At 45.1% G+C, this 23,570-nt stretch overlaps 1 protein-coding gene across 1 annotated transcript in view; it reads left to right on the top strand.

Annotated features, from left to right (window-relative positions):
* The first annotated feature begins 12,871 nt into the window (after positions 1-12,871).
* The window catches only part of TNFRSF21 (TNF receptor superfamily member 21), a 77,597-nt gene continuing 66,898 nt past the window's right edge, over positions 12,872-23,570 (top strand). Inside the window, exon 1 of the mRNA XM_055000470.1 lies at positions 12,872-13,216. Within this exon, the coding sequence (XP_054856445.1) occupies positions 13,166-13,216 (51 nt within the window). The 5' untranslated portion in view covers positions 12,872-13,165. The remainder of the gene's footprint in view (positions 13,217-23,570) is intronic.

Below are 23,570 nucleotides of genomic sequence, written 5' to 3'. Positions count from 1 at the left end.
ACAGTAAAATTGCTTTCAGAATTTCCAAAAATATCAGGATCTCTGTCTGGAGGAAAGGACTCCCCAGGATCCAGACCCTCTCCTGCCATCAGTGGAGTCACCACATGCCACTATGCCTCCATGAAGGCCCAGCCAAACAGGGTCTTCTCCATGCCAATGTTGCTTGCAGAGACACAACCCAAGCTGGCCAGTTTAGCCATGCCTGCTGGCTTTCAGGTAGGATTGCCAGCCTCCAAGTGGTAGCTGGAGATCTCCCAGAATTACAACTGATCTCCAGCTGATAGACATCAGTTCCTGTGGAAAAAATGGCTGCTTTGGAGGGTGGACTCTATGGCATTATACCCTGCTGAGGTCTCTCCCCTCCCTAAATCCCAACCTCTCCAGGCTCCACTCCCCAAATCTCTAGGAATTTCCCCGCCTGAAGCTGGCAACCCTCTAGTGTCAGGCAAACTACCTCCCAAAGGCAACAGGACTTTCATCCACAAAGGCATGCCAGGCAGCCCTGTTTTCAAGGCTTAGCATGGGAAGGGGGTCTCATTAGGCCTGTATGTTTCACAAGAGGGGAACCAAGTCCCTCTAGCCTCCCGCTGGGAGAGTTGAGACCTGGCACTTACCTTTTTCTGGCCTGGTTTATATCGTCCGTCACTTCCGGAAGTGACATCATTGCGCCAGCTGCAGGAGCAATCCTGCGCTCCGCACAGCTCCGATTTGGCTCAAATAGGCGCCAAACAAAGCGTGGGGACGCTTCCACAGCTGGTGCGACGACATCACTTATGGAAGTGACGTTGCCGTGCTGGGTGGGAGTGCACGCTGTGCGCACACTCCTGAGGTGCTTGCCGGTGGGGGGCAAGCTCCAGGAGACAGATGAGGGGACAAATCCCTGAGAGTTTGCCCTCCACTGGCAGGCACCTGGGAACCCTATGTGGAGCCTAGGAAGAGCGGCCTGGGCTATATGAGACCCGGCATCCTGCTCCAAGGAGGATCCAGTTGGGGATGTTCTTCTAGCTGCTAGGAAGCCCCAGAGAGATCCAAGAGAGTGGGGAGCACCCCAATAGGAAGGGGAGGGCCAGGGTGGCTTCGGCCTTCCTCCCCTCCATTTCTGAAGCCTCAAAAAGAGGAGGAAAGGCACTGGGACCAGTTAGCAGCTCCTCAGGGCCTCTATCGGGGCAGACCACCAGTCCCTTCCCCCCATCTGTTATGAATAGCATGATATTTATCCTGCTGTTTTTCTCATTGTTCACGTTGAAAATCAGCTTAACAACTGCCCTGCAAGGAAGATCAGATTTATTATTTCTCTATTCCCAAGGCAAGATGGAGATTCCTGTCCCTTTAATAGAAATTTAGTATGTGGAATCAGGCAGTTCAAGGTTTTCAGGGTATGGAACTAAATAGTATCATGTGATGAGTGCTGCCAATCAAAGGCCTGTTAAAGGGACCGCTAGAAAGACCCTAGGCTTGCCAAGCTCCAGGCGGGACCTGGAAATCTCCCACTATTACAACTAATCTCCAGACTACAAAGATCAGTTCCCCTGCCAAAAATGACAGTACAGAGGGGGACCAAGTCCAAGAAGACTATATAGACCAACCTTTCATTATCAATACTAACATGAATCAATTCCCAATAAAGTTAGCACAATCATACAACAATTCAATGCTTATGTCATAGAAGTAGTCAATTACAATCCACCAATCTGCAATATCTTTAAGTATAGCCAATGCTTCACACAATGAACTTTGTTTTACAGAGAGTAGTTCATAGTAACCCACCAATCATCTGTTAGTTCTTTATAGGCACCAAATCGTTGTGGACGGGGGGCTCCCAACCGACAACCAGTAGTGCTCCAGGAGAGTTGGCAACGGGAGCGCCAGTGTTTGAACCATCCCGTTTCACTCTGCTTCTTCACCAGCAAAGCAATAAATATCAGTCAATTCACAATAAACGTCCATCAGATTCAAAGCTCTGGGGTCAATGTCATGAGATTAACAACAAATGACTGCAGAGGTAAGAGACTTGATTCCATCATAGAGCTAGGCTTGCCATCTTTTAAATGGATCCCTTAAAATTGCCAACTCTGGGTTTGGAAATTCTTGGAGATTTGGGGTAGTGCCTAGGAAGGGACTTCAATTTCTTCTATTTTTTTTAAAGTTTTTTTATTTTTTTATTACCTACATTAACTAACAATACAGAGGGAAAGAAGGGGGGCAGGGGAAGGAAAGAAAAAAAAACAGCAACATATAACAACACTACACTACAAATAATGCTTTCCCTTCATACTGCCATTATTAAAAAATTAAAACTTTGTAAGATATTGATGGAGTGGTTGACCTTGCAAAATACAGATTACAATCCAAATTAAGTCTTCCTTCCCCCCTGGGCCTCGGACGCAGTTCTCTCTGAGCAACTGCAACCACAGTGCTCGTTCCCTCCCCCCCCCTTCAGACTTCAAATCCTTTTCTTCTTGCTTGGTGTCTTGCTGAAATTCTTGATTTTTGTCCTCAAAATCCCTTAGTTGATCTTCTGATGTTATCTTGTAAGCTTGATCTTTGTAACTAAACCAGATACCTTCCGGAAATAGCCATTTATACTTTATTCCACGTTCCCTCAGAAGGGCTGCAAACTTTTTATACTTAAATCTTCTTTTCCGAACTAAAAATGGAACGTCCTTCAGTATCTTAACTTTATTACCCAGAAAGTCCAGATCTGCATTGTATGAGTTGTATAGGATAGTGTCTCGGATCCTCTTAGATGAAAAATCGATGATGATCTCGCGAGGCAGCTGACGCTTCGTTGCATATTTTGAAGAAGCCCGACGGACTTCCAAAATGGCGCTTTTTACCTCTTCTTTAGTTGCCCTCGCGGGTGTCGCCAATAGCATTAAGACATGCACAACCAAGAACGTTTATGTGGGCGTTGGCTGTCTCCATCATGATTTATTCCGTGCTCAGAATTAAGGCATTGTGATTGAATAACTTCTCAGGCAGGTAAGGATTTCCTATGTCAGTGTTTAAAGTTGCAGTGGCAACTCTTCTCTTGGCTTTTGTGGAAAAGGTTCTTAAGGTTACTCTGCGATCTCCACCAGAGAGAGATTTACTTCCCCAAGAGTCATGACTCCAGTCCAGATTTTGTCCACGTGTCTGCTACTGCTAAAGTTTAGAAAGGCTGGAGATACGATTGTAGGTTTCCCAAGGTCTCATCCAGTTGAGCATCAGTTTTACATTTCATGTCTGCGTACCTGCTCGAGTTCTTCTGGGGAAGAAAATGCAAAATATACTGTAATATAATAGTAAAGAGTCCAGTAGCACCTTTAAGACTAACCAACTTTACTGTAGCTTAGCTCCTAGTATCCCCTGGGCTAGGTTACTGCTTTCCAGCTGGGCTGCAGGCTGGGGCGTGGCTCTGAGCTGCTGAGGCTGTTTCTCCTCCCTGGCTGGTAAGGCTTCAGCTTGGCCTGCTGCTGGCTGCCTGTCCACGCTGTCTTGGCCCTCTCCGTCTGCTCTAGCCCCCTCTGGGTTGCCCCCAGTCTCCCTACCTGGCCCCCTGGACTCCCACTGGAGGGTGGGGCTGGCTGGCCTCCACCTGCCCCTTCTAACCCTCTGAGGTTTGGGTGTCTCTTCCCTTCCCCCTGCGGCCGGCTGGTGCTGGGCCTGGCTGTCTGCTGAGGCAACTGGGCCGCGGTCTCCCATCCTTTTCTCCAGGTAAGCCCGGGGGCTGGACTGTAGACCCCAGACAGTTCTCTTCATCAGATGCAAATTACAAAACATATGCATATTACATATTACAAAACATATTGTAATATAACACTCTTCTAAACACTGTGTTGTGCTTTTTCCTAATCATAACGGTCAATTGTATGTCTAAGAGTCACTCTGCGCAAGATATCTTACATGGGGATGCTCAAGTGTAGGAAGACGTAATGTTAGCCAGGAAGCATAGTTTAAAAAGACAGAGCCAGCGGAGATCACTCCTCAGAGGGTTTGTTCATTTCATTTTTGCCTCCCCAAAGACTCTGCCAATTTCACTTCTCCTTTGGTGAGGCGAAGATGAAATTAACAAACCCTCTGAGGAGAGATCTCCGCTGGCTCTGTCTTTTTAAACTACTCTTCCTGGCTAACATTGCGTCTCCTTACACTTGAGAGTCCCTGTGTAAGATGTCTTGGATAGAGAGATTCTTATTGCCACCCTTTGTTTGTGTTAGTGGGGGGAAAATTGCTTTCTGGATAGATGTTCCACTCTTCCATTGATCTGGGTTATAACATTCACCACAAAAAGCAGGGGCACGTGAGATGCATACGACAGGCCTGGAGACCTACTTCCAGTTCCTGTTCTTAGTATCCATTCTTGGAAGGAAACGATATCAAAACAATGTATATGTTTAATTGATAAGGCTGTTCTTGCCCACCACTATGCCGATCCATGAATAAATAACCACACAACGCCTATAAAAGTCACTTTAATGTGGAGGATTTCGGCAATGATCATATTTCTGACCTCCTGGGAAAATGTTCCTCTCCTCCCACTCATCTCGGAATCTCTCTTTTGCCAGCGCCGATCAAACAGAGGAGCTTGGTGGTTTGGTGGCGGCTGTCGTTTCTTTTTCCGTTCTTCCTGCGTCACGACGGATCTCTTTTTGATAACAGTCTGACCTTGAAGAGAAGGCCTACTGTGAAATGATTAAAAAAAAATCCTTAATTAAAATTCAGCCCTCATCATTAAAACATGCTCTGTTAATTAGGGAGACCTCATTCAGAAGCTAGACAACAAAGGACTTTTCCATGTGGCCCAGCTCTGACTAGGAGAGCTTTGGGTCAGATCTTTTAAAGACCAAGACGTCTGCTTCAGGCATTTGGCATTTCGAATCTGGGGCAAGGGCAGACCCACTCTTAAAGAATCCGAGTAAGGGGGAAGAGATATTCCAAGCGTGGGTTAATTACTGATTCCAATTGTGTGCCCCGTTAAGTGCTAGGTTTTTTTTTTTTAAAGAAGAGTTCAGATATTGAATTTCTTACCTCTGTAGTTCTATAACGAAAGGATGGGTGGGAAAATAAAAAGTACTAGGCTAAGCAATAAGGTAAAATAATGATTCCAAATTGTTTCAGATTTTAAATTTTTTTTGGAAGTCTAATAATAAATTCCTTCAGCCATTCTGATGCACTGAATGCCTTGTAAGATGTTAATTCTAAAAGGCCTGGTGGTGGGGACAGGCGCCATTCCCGTCTGGCTTTGGATTGCCCGCTGCTTTGACCCTGTTGGAAGTGAAGGACTTTGCAATGTCTCTTAGTCTCAGACTTCGGTGAGAGAGGGGGGACATAGAGCCAAAGAGATAGATAGGTCAGGACCCTGTGTATCCTTCTTTTCCTCTGCTCTGATGCTGTCCTTTCGATGGGCAGATTGCTACTCTCAGATAATTTTCCTTCCTTCCTGTATCTGAAGAAGCGAACCGTGGCTCACGAAAGCTCATATCCTACCACAAATCTTGTTAGTCTTATAGGTGCTACTGGACTCTTGCTCTTTTCTATTCCTTCCAGCTGACACCTTCCCTCTCTCTCTCTTCTCCCTTTTGCCATCATGAGAGCAAGACCCTACCTCCATCCATCCTTGTGTAGCTAGTTAGTTTAGCATGCTATCTGGGTCATATCCTGATTAGTTCCTTATAATAAAGGATTCATATTTCCTTACAAGAGTTAGAGACAGAAAGTGTGAACTTTCTTTCCTAAGCAGCTAATGCAGTTCTGCTGTGCCGCTATGCCCACTGCCAAACAGACACACTATACCATCCTAAGACCTACCTCAAAACGTGCCCTAAGGTCTACTTCAAAAACAAGCAGGTGCCTACACTGGAGCAGGATTGTGAGACCTTTGCACACAACAGGTGGCTGCAGACGGACCCTCGAGTGCTAAGATTTTGGACATTTGGTTCCAAGTGGTTGGGATGCCAATCTGCACTCTGCTGGTTTGAATCCTACTACTCCCATGTGCTCAGCAGGTGGCCTTGGGTAAGTATAACACTAACCTTCTTCACTGCTCTGAGTGGGACACGAATCAGTCTAGAAAAGCGGCATGCAAGCACAATTATTATGAAAGTTGGGGGGGGGCAGTTAGTTCAAGACATTTGAGAAACATTGCTCTAACAGCTAGGCCACACTGACTCTCAGTATCCCCATACTGCATATGTGTGTTTATCTGTAATAAATAACTGCCAGAGTTGGGAAGATCTGAATCTCCTCCAAGCCCAAAACAACACCAGAAGAAGGCTTTCGGGAGGCCTGGTCCTTCTGTCTGCTGGGACAAAGGTTTCTATCTTTGCTCTGGTTTACTTCCTACGCTGTTACACCCCTTTGTGCTTTCAATAAGAGGGCTGCTTAATTGGAACACCGATTTACCTGTCTTTGTGGCCCATGATTCTTTCAATACACAGCCTGTACCGCCGCCAAGTGAGTTTACCCCATTAATTCCAGATCATAAAATCGGCTGTTAAGCAGGACTAAACGGGCCAGGGTTCCCAAACCGTAATATTTCTCTTTGGCTCACATGGTGACCCAGATATAAGGCAAGCATCAAGCCGCTCAGCCGTGAGGTTTTAGCTCCAGGCAGACAGGCGGCCAAACTTCTGCTGCAGAGACAATTCCACGCTTTGCTTTCTGGGTCAAACAGAAGCCTAAAGCTGCTGTCGCAAAGACAGCTAGGATTCAGGGAAGTCAGAAGAAAGCAAAGATAGCGTCATACCCTTTCTGTATCCATGCAGGTGAAAGAGGAAAGTGTATGAAAGCTGCACTTCTTAATCATACTGCACATACCAAAATGAGCAAGTAATATATCTATTCTTATTTTTAATTATTTTATTTACTTCATTTGTACCCCGCCTCTCTCTTCAATGGGGACTGAAAGCAGCTCACGTCACTCTTCCATTTTATCCTTACAGGGTAAGTTAGACAATGTAACTGGCCCAAGGTCAGCCAGCAAGCTTCCGTGGGAGAGTGGAGATTTGAACCTGGATCTCCCACAACGAAGCCTGACCCTCTAACCCAGTTTTTCCCAACCAGGGTTCTTTGAGAAATCAGCCAAGAATTCATCATTCAGGCAAAAATAAATAAGCCCAAATATCACACTGAAAGTAAATCTTTGGATGTGAACTTTATTTTGATGTTTAAGTAAGCTTTATTTTGATTTGATAATTTGATATTTGAAAAGAAATGAATAATACAATAAAGATAGGAAAATGCTTTACATTTTTGTTATGATACTCTTTACAAATAATTCTCTTTTCAAATATATATGCTCTTTAGAAATTAATTTTCTTGTCAATATTTTGGTAGTAATTGAATTGAGCTCTCCATCGTCAACTTTTTCCAGCCTGTAAACATTTTCATAGGTAGAGGTTCCTCAAGATGTGAAAAATTAATTTAGGGGTTCCTCCAGGGAAAAAGAGTTGAGAAAAACTGGTGTAACCACTACACCACATTGCTCTTTTAAAAGGTTTTTAAAAGTTTAACTGTTATTTTAAAAGTTATTTAAGGATTAACCAAAAGTTGTCTATCTAACCAAGGATTTTATCCTCACACAACCCTGTGAGGTAGTTTAAGTTGAGAGAAAATGGGTGCTCCAAAGACACCCAGTGAATTTAATGGTACAATGGGGATTTGAACCCAGGTTTCCCAAATCCCAGTTCCCCTATCCCAGATCTGTGACTCTAACCACTACACACCATTGTACAAGTACAAAACAGCCTCTGAAATGATAACAGCATCACATGCTTTACAATCTAGAATGAAGAACAGAAATTCTATTGCAGTGAGTAGATACAGATAAGGGAGTATGCTGCAGTGGAGATGCAACCTGTTGGAAATTACATTTTGTACAGCTGTGTATTGTGTAATTTTAATGCTTACGTAGACTTTGTCTATATACTTCCCCTCTCTAGTTACATTTCTGCACATGGCTATGAGCAGAGAGTACAATTCCCTTGTTTGAGTTGTGTCCCTGCTAGTTCATGTATGTTCACTGTAAGAAGAAATTTCTCTTTCTTTCTTTCTTTCTTTCTTTCTTTCTTTCTTTCTTTCTTTCTTTCTTTCTTTCTTTCTTTCTTTCTTTCTTTCTTTCTTTCTTTCTTTCTTTCTTTCTGACACAAGGCAAATTACCTAAATGTAAGAACAGGATGATCTGTACGATTTAACTATACAATAAAACTAGATAACAAAATCCGAAAACAACATCCTAAAGAGAGTATAATACATGAGACAGACGGCATGGGGACCACACCCACCTGGGGCCAGGTGGACTGCAGCCTGCAGGGAGCCAAAAGATGCTGGTGGAAAGATACAGGCATCCAGGCAGCAGTGAGAAACTGGCTCTAGGAGGGCCGAGCACCCCTCTGGAGAAGTACCTTTTGGCTGAGAACCTCGGGCCTGAGCGGGCCCAGGGGCTACTGGGAAAGGGCAGGGCCCCGAGGCAGCTAGGTTAGGCACCCAGGCACTCTTTGGGGTGGCCGAGAGGGTGGTAAGAGGGAACTGTGGGCCACATGGCAGGGTGGAGGCTGGGAACTACTTCCTTGCTTTGAGGGTATGATGCTTGGAATAAAAATCTGTTACTGAACTGACTAGTGAGCACAGCCTGTTCTTGGGGACATGGGACTCAGGAAACCTTGACGTTTGCCTAGCATGCTACAGGATCCAGTATTCCAGGACATCTGGAAGCCACCTAGCCCTGCCACATACTTAGAATCAAACAGAATTGTGAAACAGGAAAGCAATGCCACCCCCCCCCACCCCCCGTGTAATCTGTTGAATGAACAATGCAATAAAGACTGCACAAAAATTTAAGCCTCTTAAATGATGGGTGACCAGCTATTTCTCAGATGCTTCGCTAATGAGTTTGGGACCATAGACTTCACCACTCTTTTGCCTTATGTACTATCTGTTGTTTTAAATATGTGCTCCTATGAGCTACCTGTGCTTCATGTTGTCTAATGTCAGCCCTAGAATTGCTTATGTTCCGTTTCAGCATTTCTTCAACTCTGTATTGGATTCTTGCTAATGCTATATCTTTGTAAACTTGTGTTTATTTACCCTTCGGCATTGTTTATGGAAATGTCCTTGATATCGACTGTACTAATCTTACGCTCTGTAATCCGCCTTGAGTCTCAGTGAGAAAGGCGGACTATAAAGGACACAAATAAATAAATGAAATAAATATTTGGTACCTGTTCTTGGGGGGAACAAAAAGCGCATGGCAATATTGTTAGGTGATACAAACAGTGCAGACATGGGTACAAATATCTGAGATTTGTATTGGGAGCCTGGATACAGACATGATGTCTAGTTAAGAGAAAGCCACAGTAGAAATTGGCCTACATCTTAGAGAAATGGAAACATTCCTGTTGGTTTTGTTCTGAGATTGTATGCCTTTTAAGAATATGCTCACTTGTTGGATTTTGGGGTGGGGGATCAAAGTCACTGTTTTTTCAGGGTCATAGATCCAGAGGTTAGCCATGTTAGTTTGTAGTAGCAAAATCAAAGAGTCCAGTAGCACCTTTAAGACTAACCAACTTTACTGTAGCATAAGCTTTCGAGAACCACAGCTTTCTTTGTCAGATGCCACATCTGACGAAGAGAACTGTGATTCTTGAAAGCTTATGCTACAGTAAGGTTGGTTAGTCTTAAAGGTGCTACTGGACTCTTTTTGTTTTTTCAGGGTTATCAGCTTGCACCAGTCATACCTGATCCAAAAATCCAGAATTTTGCGCCCCTTAATTACCCCCTGGCCACCCTGGGGGAAGAGAATTCACACATTCAGATCGCTGAGGCGACCAAAATATAGGTTTGCAAACTGAAGCTGTATTCCAGATTTATTATCCAGTTGCGCAATAAAAAGATGAGCTCAAGATGGCAGAATTTGTCAGTTTTACAACCACGGTTTGATCTACAACTGACAGTTTTAATGTGACCCAACAGATGAAGAATTTCATCGCCTGTATCAAAAAGAGTCCAGTAGCACCTTTAAGACTAACCAACTTTATTGTAGCATAAGCTTTCGAGAATCATAGTTCTCTTCGTCAGATGCATCTGACGAAGAGAACTGTGATTCTCGAAAGCTTATGCTACAATAAAGGTGGTTAGTCTTAAAGGTGCTACTGGACTCTTTTTGATTTTGCTACTACAGACTAACATGGCTAACTCCTCTGGATCTATCCCCTATATCAGTGCTTTTACTCAAAAGCGAACCCAACATGTCCCCCCCCCCCGCCCCGTGTCACCCAGGAAAAGAAATCTTAGCAGATTTAAGCATATGACTTTTATCATAAATCAATTATCTCTGCACAGATTTGCATAAAGAATAAAACATTGTCCAGAGGAAAAAGGCACTTTGTTTTTAGGCTGGCTGGATATGTAGAAGAGAGACAAAGCAACGGATAAATGATTATACTGGAAATAATCATACAACATTGCTGGATTAGATGGAGGAGCCATTAATACATTGGTTAAAAGGCGTGTGATCAGCTTAAATGGCACTGCGCTATTTTCATTTCTTCAGAAAAAGACAATGGAAGGCAGATGGTAGAAACTTTGCCATCAATGGAACTACTGAGGTTTATTTGAGTTCAGAGCCTGTTTGCTGGAAAGGCTAAAATAGTCAAAGGGTAATTCAATTACCACTTTCAATCATCCCATTGAAATTCCTGGGTTTCATTGTAAGGGTTTGTTTGCCTTGCTTTGTCAATATCTCACCAGTTAGGTCATCGTGCCACACCCAGCCTAACTCGATCTTTCTCTTCTTTTAATCCGATCACTTAGAGAAGGGCTTTTGGCCCCAGAAAACTTGCATCATAATAAACCAGACCATTTTTTTTAAGGTGCCACAAATTTTTTTGGTCGTTTTGATTTGTGATTTGTTCGTCTTCAGGCTGTAGTATACACAACTGAGAGCAACTCCCCCCCCCTTTAATTCTGGCATTTCCAAGTATCTTCAGATACCTGTGGCTCACAAAAGCTCAAACCCTACCACAAATTTTGTGAGTCTTATAGGTGCTACTGGACTCTTGCTCTTTTCTACTGCTACAGACAAACGAACACCCATCTTGAACAGTCTCCAAGTAAATGTGTGTAAACTGGGTAGGACACATGCAGCGCTCCCTAGCTCAAACCCCATCTCAGACCAGAACTCCAGAGAACATTTCACATGGAAAAAATATTGCTTTGGAAGGTGGACTTTATAGATCTCTGCTGAGATCTCTCCCCTTCCCAAATCCCACCCTTAGGCTCCACCCCCCAATTGCCAGGAATTTCCGAATCTGGAGTTGGCAACCTTAACATCCCCCCTTTGGAAGTTTGGATGGTGCTGAAAATATTGGATTTCTGTAGGTGAGACCCTCTCGACACTCGTATGTATGTATGCTAAGTTATTTGTTAATAGCAGTTATCATCATTGTATCCAAAACACATGGTGGAAACATTGGTTAAGGCGCTGTCTAACCAAGGGTGTGAGGTCTGCAGTCGGCCCTGTGGCTAGCAAGGCCAGGCTACTTAATTTGGTGCCACCTTTTTGGAGGGGGGGGCGGGTTCTCTGACATTTGTCTCTGGAGGGCCAGTGTAGACAGCCAGCGCATGGGAAATTTGTCCTAGTGCAAAAATGTTTAAAGGAAAAAATTGTATCTGCATTCAGCTGTATGATTGTTGTGTGTGTGAATGCGTCGTGCATGCAGCTGTAACATAGCTGTGCATTTTCCTGGATGTGCATGTATCCTTGGCTGCTTAGAGTCACGTTCTACGACTTGTACAGAGCAATTTTATGCAGTTACTCCACTCCGTGCCCACTGTTTCAATGGAATGTGGAATGTGTGTACATAGGTAACAGAGTGTGTGTGTGTGTGTGCGTTGCGGATATCATGGACAGTCAAAAAGACAAGTAAGTGGGTTCTAGAGCAAACCAAGCCTGAATTCTCCTTTGAAGCTAAGATGACAAAACTGAGGCTATCATGCTTTGGCCACATCACAAGAAGACAAAACTCACTGGAAAAGACAATAAGGCTAGGAAAAGAGGAAGACCTAAAACGAGATGGCTTGACTCAATAAAAGAGGCCACGACCTCCAGTTTGCAGGATCTGAGCAAGTCTGTTAATCATAGGACATTTTGGAGGTCTTTCATTCAAAGGGTCACCATAGGTTGGAGGTGACTTGATGGCACATAACACTGATCTGAGCCCATGTGCAGAGGGAGCGGAAGATAAATTCAATAAAATAAAAATAAATAAAAACACACACAGAGAGACACACATACACACACTCCATATCCATATATGGATTTACTCTCTACATATGGTGTAAACCTGTATATATAAATCTGTATTTATAATCCATTTATACTTCATAATTTACAGATTTATATATACAGATTTCCTACACACACGCAAACACAGAGTAAATCTGTATGTACAAACCTGAATACATTTGTCAGTATAAACAGATGGAGGGAAAAAACCCTCCGAAGCGGTTATCGAACAGCCCAATGCAGAAGTATGGCCAGCGAAAGGAATCCAAATGCTACAGGGCTGCAGGGTCTGGACCGCAGCCGCGACGCCCTTTCGGGGCTGCCCTTCTACCCCCCCGGCCCTGCCTGCAGAGTCCGCGCCCGGCGGCCCAGCGGAGGCGGGCGGCTGCCTCTGTGCGCCCCGCTCCGGGCCGACGAGCCGCAGAGCAGCCCGGGGGCGCGGGCGGGGCGCGGCGCGGCCAGGCGGGGGCGCCGGAGCTCCGCGGGCGGCTGATGCAACAAAGGGCGCCGCCCCCGCGCCACGTGCGCGCCGCCGCCCGCCCCCACCCCGGCCCGGGCCGCCCTCGGCGCTCCGCCTCCCGCCGGGCCATTCCGAAGCCGGCCGGGGAAGGAGCGCAGCGCGGGCGCTATGGGCAGCCGGCCGCGCCGCTCCCTCCTCCGCCTGCCGCGCCGCGGGCGCTCGCCCTCCGCCGCCCCGCGGCTGCCGCGCTGCCGCCGCCGCCGCCCTCGGTGCCGCCCCGGCGGGGGGCGCCCGCTGAGCTCGCCGCCCGCCTCCGCCCGCCGCCCGGCCATGGGGCAGCGGGGCTGCTAGATGGGCATCTCCCGCGGCGGGCCAGGCGCGCCTCTCGCCGCCCCGACACCCGCGCCCCGACGCCGCCCCGCACGCAGCGCCCCTCCGCAGCCATGGGCGCCGCCGCCGCCGCCGCCTCCCCGGTCGTGGCCAGCCTTCTCCTGGTGAGTGGGGCTCCGGGGGGGGGCGCCCCCTTGGGGAGGGGGGTGGCCTCCCTGCGGAGCATCGCCGGTGACGTCATGGTTCCAGGCGATGACCTCATCGTTGGTACCGCGAATGCGAATCGCATCCGCAGCGATGCCCACCCGCGTTATCTTTTCGATGCAAATAGGAGAAGGGAGGAGGTTGAGTCCTGTTTTTCCCCTTTGCCCATAGAGCGGGAGCAGGGCGGCTGGTTCGGCGAGGGTCGTTTCAGGGGGCCGGCCGAGTCGCTCGGCAAGAGTTGAGTCCAGTGGCACCTTTGAGAGAGCAACAAGATTTTCAAGGTATCGGATCTTAAAGCAGGGAGCCAGGAGTCCTGAAATCTCATACCCTGAAATACCATGTTGGTCTCTGCGGTGCCTCTGGGCTCAGGCTTCTCTGCCTTTCCTGGGTGCCAGCTGAAACCCCAGCTGATGGCTGCCCCTCCGCTGGGCTGCCCAGAGTGGGGGGAGCTGCTGCTTGGTTGGCACCTCTGCTGCAGGGGGGGTCAATTGGCCACCGCTTCCGTGCAGTGAGCTCAGTCTGGGGCAGCTGCAGCAACCAAAGTGCCCATGGCCCGTGCCAAGCCTGCGTCCAAGGTGGCCCTCCGCCCCCAGCGAGGCTTCCTCAGACCTGGCATGGCCTTTTCTCGGAGGGGCAGAAGAGGGCTAGGTCTCCCCCCTCCCATTTCTTTATGGAAAGGTTTAATTCTTATAGGAGGGCAACACCTTTATGGAGAACATTGGCATTCCAGTGCCATCCTAAACAGAGTGACGCCCTTTCCAGTCTATTGAAATTAGCGCAGGTTGGCACTGTGGGGATCGGCCACTGGATTGGAGTCCAGTGGCATCTTAGAGACCAACAGGATTTTTAAGGTGTAAGCTTTCGAGAGTCAAAGCTCCCTTCTTCAGATCATGTTGGCCTCTAGGGTGCTACTGGACTCCAATCCTGCCATTCTACTGAGGACCAACATGGCTCCCCCCGGAGGAAAGAGGGTTCTGTCACCCTAATCCCTAATACCACCCATATCTTTAATCCTGAATGTCCCTAAAAAAATCCCTCTTCAACCCCTTTCTACCCAGTCAAGGGCCCTGAGGGAAAGGCTCTGCCCAAACCTCCCTTACTGGAGTTCCCGCGCTTGTGTAGGGTTGAGGGGTGGCAGGAGAGCCCCAGCTTACCCGTTTTAAAATACGGTCTCCTATTAGAAAGCGGTTGCCATGCGAGATGTGAGATCTTGCCTTTAAAGACAAGGCAGCCCGAGTGGTGGGATTCATTCTGCGCACGTCTGGGCTCCCCTTCCCGTATCCTGTTACTTTCTGGGGGCTGGATTGGGTGCAGCGATGCGTTCTTCTAGTCTGGGTGTGTCGAGCTCCGAAACCCCAGCCAGAATTACCGTGTCGCAGCGGCACTCACTTCCTGTCCAGTGATTGCATCTCTGCACAGGTTGTGGATGTCTTGATTATATAGAGAAGGTGATAACAGACAAGCACGTGAGAAAAATAATCCTTTTCTTTAGTGCCGTTGACTCTCTTCGGGCAAATGGGCATCTCAGGGCCTTTCTGACCCACCCCTGGCAAAGCCTCCCCCAGTCCTAGTTTATCCTCTTTGCAGTGATTCAGCAGTAGGAGATGGGAACAAATGGGGAAGCCAGAACCTTTAGTGTGAAAGAGGCTGGAGTGCAGCTGTGCTCATTTCTCTCCTCCAAAAAAATCTGGCTATAGAGATGCTGTCGGACCAGAGAACAGCTCACAGAGTCTAGAACTAAACAGTTAAGATCATGTTGGTAACTTGCAGAATGTTGGTAACGGAGGAAAGAGGAGAGTAACTTAGGTGGTCTTTGCCGGTTGAGGGATAAATCTATCCAGATGATATTGGGGATCCCCCGGTATGGGGGAGGGGGTTGATCCTTGCAGTCTTTCGGGTATTTTTTAAAAAGGTGGTTCACGAAAGCACATTCGGTGCGTGTTTAAGACAGCAAGCATCGTTTATTTATTTATTTGCATATGTGCGTCTCCTGCTTTCTCTAGGGAACTTGAAGATGATTTCGGTTACGGGCAGGATAACTCTGAGGCAGGGTCAATTGCTGTGGGTGCACAGTGTGTGAGAATGGCCTGAAGTAACTTTGCAAGTGTAGTGCCTGGCTGAGCTTTTGAACCCAGGTCTCCCTCCATCTAAGATCCAGAAGGGTTAGCCATGTTAGTCTGTAGTTGCAAAATAGCAAAGAGTCCAGGAGCACCTTTAAGACCAACCCACTTTATTGTAGTATTAATGCATCTGACGAAGAGAGCTGTGGCTCTCAAAAGCTTACGCTACAATAAAGTGGGTTAGTCTTAAAGGTGCTACTGGACTGTTTACTATTCTCCATCTAAGGGCTCAGGTGCACATTCTGAGTTGCAAGCCCAGCCTGTGGGTGCACACGTGACGCTACCTTCACTTAGCTTGACGCCTTAAGTTCAGTATCGTCTACTCCGTCAGAGGTCTTTCTCTTCTGCCTGGTCTTTTTGGCTGGTCCTTTTAGCTGGAGATGTAGGTGGAGAGGGGGTTTGAACCAGAGACCTCCTGCATGCCAAGCTAAGCCCCATCCCTCTCCTTTTATCAAGGAGCATACTTTAAGGCAAACATTACGCTTTTCCGTGCCTATAGATCCAGCGGAGTTAGCCGTGTGAGTCTGCAGTTGCAAAATAGTAAAGAGTCCAGTAGCACCTTTAAGACCAACCAACTTTATTGTAGCATAATCTACAATGATAGTCTTGGGAGAATACTGGCTTCCACTTCAAAGGGTTGTTGTAAGATGTGTGAAGTATCGGAACTCTGCATCTGTCCGCTGTCTTACTTCAGAGTTGTTGGGCTGTGGTGCAAGTCTTTGCCACAATAAGGAGACTCTTCCCCCCCCCCCACCTTTGCCTTGTGAACATGTTTCCGTATCCAGAATCTGTGAACTGTTAATTGTCTGTTCTTGGAAGCTGAACTTCGGGGCTCCTTTGTGGACTTGTGGTCTAGCATTTTATTATTTGTGCTGTATTTTATAGTATTTTATTGCCCGTTTATGTATTTATGATACTTTTTTAAATATATTTTTTATTTTATTAAAAGAAGGGGAGTACAGAAAAGAAGGGGTGGAAAGGGACCAAGCAAGGCAAATATTAAGCTGTGTGCTACAAGGATTGTTAAAATAGAGAATACAAAAATCTTCCCACCGTTGCACGTGGTTAATTTGTTTCATTACTGTTTTGTACGTTGATTTTAGTATTGTTGTTTTCTTGTCTTTATTGATTTTAACTTGTTCACCGCCCAGAGCCCCGGAGGATGGGCGGTATATAAATTGAAATATATAAAAATAAAATAAATAACCTTTATAGATGTTAGAATAATAATTGGAATAATAATTAAGCCTATTTAGTATATATTTTTCCAAATAAACAATGCATGCAAAATTCAAACCTATTTCTACTTGTTATTTCAGTAATTAAAAAAATGAAATATAGAATAGAATCGAAAACTCATTATTTTGTTATTGCTCCATCTTACTGTATTTATAATATGTTGGTGTTTATAATATTGTAACCCACCCTGAGCCTGCTTGCAGGGATGGTGGGGGATTGATCAATCAATCAGTCAGTCAGTCAATCAGTCAGTCAATCAGTCAGTCAATCAATCAACCAATCAATCAAACAATCAATCAATCAATCAATCAATCAATCAATCAATCAATCAAAATAGCCACAGAACTGCACTCTTGGCGTAGGTTGCCTGCACTTACTATGTCTGCGGCAAGCTGTCATCTCTCTGCCTCTTTAAGATATATTCATCCCACCCTTCTTCCTAGACTCTTGAGACAGTTTGAGCATTCTCCCTTCCCCATTTTATTCTCACCACAACCCTGTGAAGTAGGCGAGGCTGAGAGTGTGTGACTAGCCTCCGGTTACCGAGTGAACTTTGTGGCAGTGTAGGGGATTTGAACCTGGGTCTCTCGGGGCCTAGTCCTGCTCTAACCATTGCACCACACTGGCTGACCATATTGTATGAGATGGGGGCCCTATTCCTTCCACCCCTCTCCTGTGCTAATTTCCCCTTCCCTGTTCCTGGTCTCTAGCTGATTCCGCACACGTTGGATAATACACTTTCAATGCACTTTATCAGTCGTTTGAGGTGGATTTTTTGTTCTGCACACAAAAAAATCCATTCCAAATGATCTATAAAGAGGATTGGAAGTGCATTATCCAACATATGCGGAATCACTCTCTGTTAACCATGGCTATGATGCTGGTTGTTGACCAGATTTATCTTCAAGCAGGGCTTTCAGAGACACATCAAGCCCCCCTCCTATGCTTTCTTTTTACACCATTTAGGAAGTGAAGGAACCCTAGTCTATCAGTAGTTTCAGAGCTATGAGCCATGGCTGGTTTTGTGCTCCGGCACCTGCAACATCATATCTGCGTCAACAAGACCCCCCAAAACGTGCCTCTCTCTTGTGGCAATCTAGGGGTTTTGGACCTGTTGAGTTGCCTTGGTGCAGCTCCTTGGATTTGATCTGCACTGTTGCTATGGAGCTGCCTGTTTGTGGTTTGCAATGAGGTTTTTTTTTCCATTAAAAGAGCTTTCAGTTTCCTTTGCAACCCTGAAGTGTGGTTGTGGCTGCTCCATGCTGGGTGCAGCATTAATTTGAACATTTCCCTTTGCAGCTTAAATGTTCTTGGGCGTTACCAAAAGCAAGTATAATTGTTTGCTCTTCCAAGTCACAGTCTAATTTTAGGTGTGTTATGTTTTGGGTACACTCACCTGTTGAATGTTAGAGTTCAGTAAAAGTGAACCGTTTGCTTATATGAACCATTGCTGCCTCAACAGGACGTGATCCGAAAATATGCGGGACATCCTCTTGAAAATTGCTGGATTTCTAGTCGCTGGCCCTTTTCACACTACTTACCTGCTCCCCGAATGTTGCGAAACATCGTGCAAAAACCGCGTAAGATAGCGTCTTCTCATGAGAGTTTTGCACGATGTCGCGCAAAACTCTCACGAGACGATGCTATCTTCCATGTTTTTTGCACGATGTTTTGCAACGTTCCGGAAGCAGGTAAGTAGCGTGAAAAGGGTCACTGTAATGTCTGCTTAAGATTGGCAGCTTGAAAAAGGAAGCCAGTTTAATTTTAACTACTTTAGTTTTAAATTTGTGTCAAATCTTGGGTCTCAGAGCTCCCCTGCAAAACAGATTTTTGAAACGTAATGAAGCGTGCACCAGTTTTGACCAGAGATTCACCTTGCTTGTGCAATAAAATGCATATTAACTTTTTAATTAGATTTCTTGCCCGCCCTCCCTGCGAGCGGGGTCAGTGTGGGTTACCACATTATATAGCTATACAATAAATTAAAGCAATACACAATAAAACATAAAATACACAGTTTCATAATTCCAATAAAAAAGGTAAAACCACAATTTAAAATGCAGCATGTAATGGTTCACACACCAGTATCATGGAGGTAGGACAGGCAGGTCACCAGAATGGAAAACATGCAGACCAAAGGCCGCAACGGAGAGGCCGACCAGACAGTTTTCCCATGCTTCAACTGCCATTAATAATAATAATAATAATAATAATAATAATAATAATAATAATAATAATAACATTCGATTTATATACTGCCCTTCAGGATGACTTAACACCCACTCAGAGCGGTTTACAATGTATGCCATTATTATCCCCACAACAAAACACCCTGTGAGGTGGGTGGAGCTGAGAGAGCTTCGAGAGAGCTGTGACTGACCCAAGGTCACCCAGCTGGCTTCAAGTGGAGGAGTGGGGAATCAAACCCAGTTCTTCAGATTAGAGTCCCGCGCTCTTAACCACTACACCAAACTGGCAGAACACCTCCATCTTACAGGCCCGGCGGAACTGTAACAGGTCCCTTTAAATCTCTAGCCTTGCATCAGGTGACCCACAGATGCACCCAGGAATCTAGAATGTGTTGCTTTTATTATGTACTGGCTTGCCCGTTTAGAAACGAATTGCAGTTGATCATAGACCAACTAGAGAATCTTAATGTTTGGCATCATAGTCAAGTGATGTGGGGTGGAAATTTTTTCAGAACATTTTCCAAAGCTCAAATTTTCACCTGGGAAAAATTTCTTCATCACCACATAGTCTGTTTATCTGCAGTTGTCAGGGCTATTGTGGTGCAAATCTTATCGTTTTAGAGGGTTTTGAGGTAGGATGTAAGGCATGGACGGACCCCAGTGCTTGTACATTGTCCAGGCTTGTGCGTGATATATTTGCCTTCTTTTGCTAACATTATCGTTCTAAAGGGCAATATATAAATTGCATATTAGTGAATATTATTATTATTTAAATTTGAATCAGAAATTTTTCCATGTCAGATGTTCTTAAAAAACCTATATTGCTGGTCATTTTTAAAAATTTCAATATTTTTCTCTTGCCTTTTCCCCTGCACCTGAGTCCCCAAAGCAGCATACACAATGAAATACGCATTAAAAAAATAAACGTTAAGCAAAAAAATACTACTTGGAAGGCCCCCAGTATAGTTGTACAGCAAGTGAAGGGTCTCAAGGAGATGCTGGGCTGGCACTGGCTTCGCCAGTTCATATGAGGCCACGGGCTGTGGGCCACATGCCAGGAGTTTTTTAGTCCTTGCCAAAGAGTGGTACTTCTGGCTAAGCCCAGTCTTTATATACGGGCACAAAGAAGACAGGTTGATACTCAGTCAAGGGCTGCTTCCGCACATGTTGGATAATCCACTTTCAGTACTCTTTAGTGAACATTTGGAACTGCTTTTCCATGTGTGCAACAAAAAATCCACTTCCAAAGGATTGCTAAAGTGCATTGAAAGTGCATTATTCAACGTGTGTGGAAATGGCCCAGGTCTCATCCAGATGTTCCGTGTCCCTTCCTATCTTGTTCAAGGGGCGCACACATTTTGGACTTGGCAAATCTGTCTGTCTGGGTTTTTTTGGCTGCCACTGCCTCCCCCCGCCCTTCCTTTCCCCGTGTCCCTTTTCACATGCCAAAGAAACTAGGAGAGCTCTAGATCTCTGGGAAAGGCAAAAACAAAGCAAGCCTCAGCCATCTTCCAAACCCCGTAAGAGGGAAGAGACTCACAGAGGCCTTCTTGTGTGGGCATGTGGGACTCTCTATGTGTCTTTGATAGCATTCCCTTCCATCCGATTGATTTGAGAATACTCAGTGTTCTTTGAGCACCGCCTCTTGGTATTTTATCCTCTGAGAGCAGAACCACAAGTGACAAAAGGCACAGGTTGGACACTTGTCAGCTTCCCTCAAGTTTTGATGGGAAATGTAGGCAGCTTGGCGGAATGTTGAACAAGTGACAGTTGAAAAGTCCACTGGACAGCAGTCAGAGAGCCAAGCTGCAAGACCAGAATGCCTACATTTCCCATCAAAACTTGAGGGAAGCTGACAAGTGTCCAATCTGTGCCTTTTGTCACTTGTGGTTCTGCTCTAAGTCTACCCTTTTCAGTTCCTTTGGTCAATGTAAGCTGGTTGTTGCTGCTCTGAGGCACACCTATTTCAGAAAATTACATCAAGCAGGGCGAGGTATGACGGCTGTGGCCATTAAATTAGCTTTATTTCCTGATTTCTATTAGGTGAAATGAATTTGGTTGCCTGAGGAGACCTGTGGCTGCGGGAAGTGAATTGGATCTCTTTCCTGGGGGAGTTGGTAACTTTCTTTGGCACATGGAAAAATGTTGCGTAGTTGGGCTCTCCTAAGACAGCGAATCAGGCTTAAACCATTTCCTACCTTGTATGTGGCAACTAAGAATTGCCTTTAGATGACAGGACCAGTTGGCGGCCAGTACAAGCAAACTAGGATCCTTTTGTCTGCTTTAATTGCTTCATTACTTTTCTCCCCCTGTTCCAGTTTTTCTGGAATCAGAACCGATTTCTGAAAAATTGACGGCATCCAATTCTGAAATTTCATTTTTGCATCTGAAGACAGATGGAGATTTACATCAATTGAAACAGTTAATATACTCTGGCACATGTCTTTGTTTACCTTGTCTCTGTTTCCAAACATAAGATGATTTTTTTCACAAGATGCAGAGAACTAATTTACAGCAAAATCCAAAAACTAATTGTTGGAGGGGGGGGTTTAACTCCCCCCAAGGATAGTGAGATCTGTGTATGCACAGATGTTTCCCGGGAGAAAAGAACTCTGGCTGGTATTTTGGGGTGCCAGTGGAAGAAGTCAGTAGGTGGCAAGGGGAGAGAGAGCTGGGAACATGAGGTCAATATTTGAAAAACCTGCCCTTAAAAAGCATTTCACAGATTGTTTGAAAGAGAAAACATCTCAGTTCCAATTTTTCTTAAGGATTTTTTTTAAAAAAGACACGGGGAAGGGGATTTTTTTTGTTTTTTCTCCTAGTTTATCCAGGAGGCCTTCTGGACTTTTACCTCTCTGGTATAGATTCACCCTCCTTTTTTGACTTCCTATCTGTGCCTTTTGTGAGCTCTTTGATAAGCTGTGAGATTTGACTTAATCTTTTCCTTGCTCTTTGTTTCCTTGATCAGGTCAAGCTACGTTTGGTAAAGTGTGTGTGTTTATATTTGCAAGACTAGGGGTTGGTTATGACTGGCAAGTTCTTTCATAATCCAGATGTTACTTCAAAACTTCAAGTGATAATTTGCAAGTCGTAGCTAAAATACACTAAGACTAAGGGCTTTTGTAGTACAGCGGTTGGAATGTCAGACTAGGAAATAGTTATTCTGCAATGCATTTCTTGGCTACCCAAGTTCAAATCCTAGGTGCTTAGAGTGGAGTAACTCTTTGTTGGATTGCAATGGATATGACATTTAATATTTGCTTAAATGTGCCTTCTGGAAGAAATAGGAAGTGCTATTTCTGGGATACTTTGCACATTGGTTTGTTTCAAAAATCCAGAATAGGTGCAACAAACAGGATTTGGAAGTAGATGTGTCATGCACATACATCCGTCCAGCTGCATACTCTGCAGTGTTCAGAAGCAAACACAGTTTGTTGGTATGTAATGTGTGAACCCATCCTGGGTCAAGGCCTGTGTTTTTGATAGGGCTGACATAAAGTGCATTCTAAACTACAGAATAATTGAGATGGGGAATATAAGGGGATGTTCATCGCATTATGCAGAATCACATACCCTCCTCTTCAGCATCTGAGTTCATGTGGAGAAGCTGGTTTTAATTGTAGAAAAGAGCAAGAGTCCATTAGTACCTATAAGACTATCAAAATTTGTGGTGGAGTATGAGCTTTTGTGAGTCAGAGCTCACTTCTTCAGATACAGCTGTCCTTGTATCTTGGAGAGTGGAGTGATTTCAGATACCAAATGACAATAGCCGGTGAATGACTATAGCAGGAGTGACTGGATAGGGTGGGGTATGCAGAGGGGTGTAGAGAAATCAGCGTTGGTAATGAGTCAGGAAGTCCAAGTCTCGATTCAGTCCAGGTGGATGCATTGTCTTGAGCTTCCTTATCAGTTGCAATTCAGCAGTCTCTCGTTCTAATCTCGCTTTGAAATTCCTCTGCAGATACCCTACCACAAATTTTGTTAGTCTTATAGAAGCTACAGGAATCTTGCTCTTTTCTACTTCTAGAGATGGACTAACACGGCTACCCATCTTGATCTGGCTTTAACTGGGAGCTGTTTAGGAGAGTACTTTGTGTTGCTGTTCTGGAGACGAGGTGGGAAAGGGAAGGATTTCAAGCAAGGGAGATTTTCCATTGAGGACTTAATTCAGGGGCAAACACTTCTATTTATTTAATTTAGTTATTTATGTCATTTATAGTCCACCTTTCTCACTGAGACTCAAGGAGGATTACACAGTGATACTGTATTGAAACATAGATGCAGACTCTTTTTGTATTGAAACATAACAAGTATGTTTCAATACAGTATCAAGGTCATTTCCATAAACAATGCCATAGGGTAAATAGAGACAAGTTTAAACGACATAGTATTAGCAAGAATCCAATACAGAGTAGGAAAAATACTGGAGCAGAACATAATCAATTCTAGGACTGACATTAGACAACATGGAGCACTGGTGGTACATAGGAGTACATATTTAAAGCAGCAGATAATACGTAAGGCAATATAGTGATGAAGTCTATGGTCCCTAACTCATTAGCGAATCATCTGAGGCCCCCATCCCTACAGTACAGTCCTCCCATTTGAGTCAAAAGCCTCTTTGAATAGTTGGGTTTTGCATCGTTTACAAAAAGCCAGGAGGGGGGGGGTCTCCTGACCTCCTCAGGCAGGTCATTCCACAGGATAGGGGCCACCACAGAGAAAGTCCTTGTACGGGCTGCTCCTGACTTCACCTGTGTGCAGCC

Source organism: Eublepharis macularius, chromosome 1 (genome assembly GCF_028583425.1).
Source record: "Eublepharis macularius isolate TG4126 chromosome 1, MPM_Emac_v1.0, whole genome shotgun sequence".
Taxonomy (NCBI): domain Eukaryota; kingdom Metazoa; phylum Chordata; class Lepidosauria; order Squamata; family Eublepharidae; genus Eublepharis; species Eublepharis macularius.
Note: the sequence above shows the minus strand (reverse complement) of the source record. Positions and strands in the feature narration are given on the sequence as shown.